The following is a 6,163-nucleotide window of genomic DNA, read 5'->3' on the forward strand; positions in this document are numbered from 1 at the left end:
AAGCTGGGATTCAGACTCATTTTTCTAGCTCCAAATTTCCTTGTTTTAATTTACATGATCTCAATTGCCCTAACCCCCTGAGAAACATGACTCGTTTCATTCGTTCATTCATTCATTCATCCATTCATTCAATGAACACAGTACATTTTGTGCCAACCACCCAGCTAAGCTGTAAAAATCCCCAGCTTCTACACCCAAGGAGTTTCCATTCTGGTGGTGCAGGAAGATGTGTTTACCACACCAAGTGCAGGAAGGATGGTAGCAGAGGGGAGGGCGGGGTTGTAATTCCCACTTCATGGTTGAGGAGACTGATGGAAGGCATGACCAAACCGTCGACCAAGATCGAAAGCAGAGACCACCATCACCACCCAGGGATCAGGGTTTCCCAGGCGCTGACTATTCTTCCTTGCATTTTCTGGGTACCTTGCTCGATGCAAATACATACAAACGTAGGCTTGGATAGGCGCCTTGGCAACGCCCCTACAAATGTTCATCATCACTACTGGTATGTTACCAGCTTGTTGGTTAATATTTCTCCTAACTCCGGAGACCTCTAAAAAGAGGAGGAACCGGCTGCGCTTCCGACGCGACAGGACGGGAGTCACGTGCTCCGGGGTCCTTCCGCGTCCGGAGCCGGGCCGGGGTTGCTAGGCAACCGGTAAACGATGCCGTTTCAGGAGCGCGGGAGCCAGGGTCGTTGGATTGGGCGCTTCCCCTGAGGCCCAGAAGCAGGAGGAGCGGACCCAGGGTAAGGGGCGGGCCCCAGGAGGACGTCCGAGGCTAAAGGTGAAGGTGGAGAGTGATGGGGAGAGACCTCTAGGGTAATAATCACCAAGAATGCCAAAAATTCCTCTTGGGGGGCTCCCTTCTGAGATAGCTATGCCGGATGGTGGATGCCAGGGCTGGCGCTTCTAGTGCCTTCTGTCCCCTTAATCCTCGCTCTGCTGGATCTGCTGTAAGGCGCAGGACCCTGCTGCCTCTGAACACCCTCATAGCCCCGCTACCCCCTCAGCTCCTGATACAATCCGTTCCCTGGAATGAACTGGAGACCCCTGAAGGATTTACAGCTGAATGGATGGAGGGGGAAAAAAAAACAGCCTTGGGCTAAGGTGATGGGAAGATGGGCCCTTTAAGAGCAGAGCTTTCTGCTCAGGCTAGCGGGAAGTAAATTAACAGTATTGCACACCTGCTATGTGGCAGGTGTTTTAAGTGCTTTCTTTCATTTCTTCCTCAACCTGGGAGCTGGCATTCTCGTGTGATCAAGGTCACACAGTCGGCAAGTTCCTCCAGGTCGTGTGCAGCTCCTTCCTGCTCAAGGTCAAGGTTTACCACATTCACTTTTTTCAACCACAGAAGTGCACCCTCTCCCAGCTTTCAGACCCTAAGTGTTTTCCTCTTGAATCCTTTGTTTCAAGTCCTTTGCTTGGTTTTCAAGGTCAGCAGAGAGAGCTCTAGAGAGAAGCCTGGTAGGTGTTGGTATCACAGTCACTAACGCAGCAGGTGACAGGAGTCTTAGGCCCCTTCTATGTGCCAGGCCCTAGGGATGGGAGTGAATAAAAGACCACAGTCTTTCCATCAGGGAGACCACGTGGTAGTGGTGAGGGCAGGGAGACACTGATCCCTGTCTCTCTCCAATTCTGGGGATCTCTTCCCACCTCTCCCTGCCCTCAACCTTCACCTGTCTTGTGGGGCTCAGCCATGCTTACTGCTAGCCTGGGGGGAAACAAATGGGGCTTTCTAGGGAGGTCTGCCTCTTTTGAGGGTTTAGAGTGAATCCCTTAGGACCCTGGAATTCCGGAAGTTGCACAAGGACCAGAAAGCCTGGCGTGGTGGCTCATCCCAGCACTTTGAGAGGCCCAGGTACCGGGTGGATCACTTGAGGTCAGGAGTTTAAGACCAGCCTGACCAACATGGCAAGACCCCACCTCTACTAAAAATACAAAAATTCTGGCCAAGTGCAGTGGCTCACACCTGTAGTCCCAGCTACCTGGGAGGCTGAGGCAGAAGAATTACTTGAACCTGGGAGGTGGAGGTTGCAGTGAGCTGAGATCAGGCCACTGCACTCCAGCCTGGGTGACAGAGCAAGACTCTGTCTCAAAAACAACAAAGAAAGAACGAAGGAAACCCTCCCCTGCCAGGTTCCATGGAGAGCCCACCAGCCCCGGGAACCCAGTAGGGGCTTCGCCAGGGACCAAGAAGAAGAGGAAAATGTTCTCATCTCCTTACTCCACCAGGGAGTTCAATTCGGAGGGCCAACCTTCCAGTGTGCCTCCTTCCCAGTCTCCCACGCCGGCACTGCCCCTCCCCATCACTCCCTTGGCCTCCCTCCCGGCTTGGAAAACACACTTTCCCTTAAGCCACCGGAGGTTCTCTCCAGGAATTATTTCGCTCATTCTCACTGCACAAGACAAGTTTTGTTTGTATAATCAGTGAAGGTTCCCAACTGACTGCCTCCCCGGGGATGCGGGAGACGCCTGAATCTTTGATGTCTGGACCACGGCGTCCCTGATTCTGCGTGTTCCTGTATTTGAGACTCACAGTGGTGTTCTGCACACCTCTGGGACTCTAGGTTCCCACAGGGGGAGGATCTCCCCCCTAAAACCCTCAAAGGGCAGTGACAGTGCTCCTGTCCCCACTCTGTCACCCCCCTGCAGACAGCCCTGCTCAGACCTTGCTTGAGGAAGCCCACCCTGTAAGACTTGTCTCATAAGAGGCTGGGGGAGATCTGTTGAGACGCCTTCTGCTGACCTCGCCATTCATCTGTGTGCCCTACGAGCTTATGAGAAAGAGCTTACTCTGGGTCCTTGAATGGGTTGTCTTCCCGTCACTGGGCCAGTCTTTAAATGTCCCCTCTGTCTGCCTCCAGACACAAGACAATGCCTCCGTTCTCGTGCGGGTCTTGGCCTTGGGAAGCACCAAGAAGGAAGGCAAAGCTGTTAAAAATCTGATCTGGGCTAAAGAGGCTATTTCTGTCTTCCTGGAGTTTCCTCATTCTCTTCAGCCTCCTTGTGTCCCCTAGGAGCCAGCTGGCTTGCAGCAATTGTCTTTTAAAAGACAGAGCCCTAATTGCCTGAGTCTCGCAGCCCCATGTGGGAGGTGCAGATGCTTCGCAATGTGTTGTCAAAGGGCAGGATGCCCCGGGATTCGCATGCTTTTCCACAAGGCCCTATCTTTGTCCATGTGGGATAAACTCCCTGGGGCACCTGCGGCAATCTGGGCTTCTCATCCCACCCTGTGCCCTCTAAGCCATTGCTTCCACCCAGGAAAGGGAATTTCCAAACTACAAGAAAAAAGGAAACAAGGCCGGGCGCGGTGGCTCATGCCTGTCATCCCAGCCCTTTGGGAGGCCGAGGCAGGTGGATCACTTGAGGTCAGGAGTTCCAGACCAGCCTGGCCAACATGGAGAAACCCCATCTCTACTAAAAATACAAAATTAGGTGGAACTTCCACCCTTAGGCGATCCACCTGCCTCAGCCTCCCAAAGTACTGGGATTATAGGCTTGAGCCACCACACCCGGCCATTTTTTTTTTTTTTGAAGACAGAGTCTTGCCCTGTCACCCAGGCTGGAGTGCAATGACATGATCTCGGCTCATTACAAACTTCTCCTCCTGGGTTCAAGCAATTCTTCCGCTTCAGCCTCCCGAGTAGCTGGGATTACAGGTGTGCACCACCACATCCGGCTAATTTTTGTATTTTTGTAGAGATGGGGTTTCACCATGTTGGCCAGGCTGGTCTTGAACTCCTGACCTTAGGTTATCTGCCTGCCTTGGCCTCCCAAAATGCTGGGATTACAGATGTGAGCCACAGTGCCTGGCTGAAATGGTGACTTGTATTGCCCTCCTCAGAGAGCAATTGCAAGAACTAAACAGAATAATGCTTAGCATAGAGTCAGCGCTCAGGGGATTTTCTTAAATGCAGATGCAGCTTGTGGACAAATCCCTAGGCTCTCCCCAGCACCCCTTGCTTCTTGCCCCAACCAGATTGAGAACCTGGAGTCGTCCTGGCGGGACCTGTGGAGATGGGGAAGGGGCCGGTGGGGTCCCTCACCCCATACCCTCCCTCCGTCCCCCAGCAGCCGGCACCATGGAGATTGTGTACGTGTACGTCAAGAAGCGCAGCGAGTTCGGGAAGCAGTGCAATTTCTCGGACCACCAGGCCGAGCTGAACATTGATATCGCACCCAACCCCGAGCTGGCCGAGCAGTTCGTGGAGCGGAACCCAGTGGACACGGGCATCCAGTGCTCGGTCAGCATGTCGGAACATGAGGTGGGTCCCTGCCCCAAGGGCCCCAGCCTGGGAGGTGTGGTGGGCAGGGTGGCCCGCTGAGGTAGGTGAGTGGTTCTGGGGGTCCTTGTCCACCTGAAAGCCAGTTAGAGTGGACCAAGTGCAGATGCTGGAAGTGAGGCCAGAGGTTCCCCCGAGGTCCACGCAGTGTACAGCGTCAGGAGAAGAACCAGCACCAGCCTTCCTGAGCCAGGGGAGTGCAAATCACAACGCTCCCTCACCCAAGAGCTCTTATTTCACCTTGAAGACACTTACCAGAGTTGTGTCCAGAGTTACAGATGTTTGGTGCAGCTGGGAGGATTTTTTTTTTTTTTTTTTTAGACAGGGTCTCACTCTGTCACCCAGGAATACAGTAGCGCAATGTTGACTCACTGCAACCTCCGCCTCCCAGGCTCAATAGATCCTCCCACCTCAGCCGCCCTGGTACCTGGGAGGGGGAGGAGGGGTTCGAGAAGAGGCCCAGCAGTCTCAAATCTGTGTTCTGTGTGTTTCATGCCCAGCATGGCAGGGAATTCAATCCATCATCATCACCATCAATCTTTCCTCCTGCCTCCCAATAAACCCTGGTTCAGTAAAAACCGTATTGTGCCGGATGCGGTGGCTCATACACTTGTAATCCCAGCACTTTGGGAGGCTGAGGCAGGTAGATCACTTGAGCCCAGAAGTTCAAGACCAGCCTGGGCAGCATGGCAAGCTGGGACTACAGGTGTGCGCCAGCATGCCCGGCTAATTTTTGTAATTCTTCTAGAGACAAGGTTTTGCCATGTTGCCCAGGCTGGTCTCAAAGTCCTGGGCCCAACTAGTCCTCCCACCTTGGCCTCCCAAATTGCTGGGATTACAGGCATGAGCCACTGTGCCCAGCCTGGGAGAGATATTCTGAGGGGCAGAGATTCGTATCTGCAGGCAACTACCCAGCTGGAGAAAAGGGAAGTGTCCCACAGAAAATCCCGGCCAAAGGGGGCCTCCACGATAAGAGAACTTATTTTGAGGGCCGTGATCATGTGTTCAGAGGCCAGAGAGTTCCCTGTCTGTAGGAACTAAGTGATTCACCCTGATTGGGTCAAGAACTGCAGAGAGAAAAAGAACCAAATCACTTGATTTGGCCGAAACACGTTCAACAGTCAGGTGGGTGTGGGTGGTTCCAGTGACTCACAGTTCACACGAATTAGCTGCGACTCTCCCAGGACCAACTGCTGTCTCTGGGATGAGGACGCCTATGCCTATGGTGTAGCCAAGAAGCAGAGTGACTGCCATGTGGGCCACACCCTGGGGACCTCCTGTTCTTTCCAGCAGCTCTGCCTTTTCCAGATTTTTTTTTTTTTTTAACCTTTCCTATGGTGCTGATCCAAACTTTTACCTTTTGTGAGAGCTGGCTTAAAAATGGGAAAGAGAACCAGGCACGGTGGCTCATGCCTGTAATCCCAGCACTTTGGGAGTCTAAGGTAGGTGGATCACCTGAGGTCAGGAGTTCAAGACCAGCCTGGCCAACATGGTAAAACCTTGTCTCTACTAAAAATACAAAAATTAGCCAGGCGTGATGGCACACACCTGTAATCCAAGCTACTCAGGAGGCTGAGGCAGGAGAATTGCTTGAACCTGGGCGGCAGAGGTTGCAGTGAGCTGAGATCGCACCACTGCACTCCAGCCTGGGGAACAGAGCAAGACTCTCAGAAAACAAACAAATAAATAAATAAGAAAAAAGAAAAAGTGGAAAGGATGAGAGTGACGTAATGTCACTCTGGGTGACATTCTGGGTGACGTAAAAGTGTTGGAAGTAGCTGGGGTTGATGGTTGCACAGCACTGTGTATAATCACGTGGCCACAGTATACACTTTAAAATTATTACGTGGTAAATTTGATGTTACGTGTATTTTACCA

General features: G+C 52.6%; 1 protein-coding gene across 1 annotated transcript in view; it reads left to right on the top strand.

The window, feature by feature from the left end:
- Nucleotides 1-595: 595 nt before the first annotated feature.
- The window catches only part of DNAI2 (dynein axonemal intermediate chain 2), a 35,242-nt gene continuing 29,674 nt past the window's right edge, over nucleotides 596-6,163 (top strand). Inside the window, exons 1-2 of the mRNA XM_037740997.1 lie at nucleotides 596-748; nucleotides 4,074-4,267. Coding sequence (XP_037596925.1) covers nucleotides 4,085-4,267 — 183 coding nt within the window. The 5' untranslated portion in view covers nucleotides 596-748; nucleotides 4,074-4,084. The remainder of the gene's footprint in view (nucleotides 749-4,073; nucleotides 4,268-6,163) is intronic.

This window comes from Cebus imitator, unplaced genomic scaffold, assembly GCF_001604975.1.
Source record: "Cebus imitator isolate Cc_AM_T3 unplaced genomic scaffold, Cebus_imitator-1.0 Scaffold93, whole genome shotgun sequence".
Lineage (NCBI taxonomy): Eukaryota > Metazoa > Chordata > Mammalia > Primates > Cebidae > Cebus > Cebus imitator.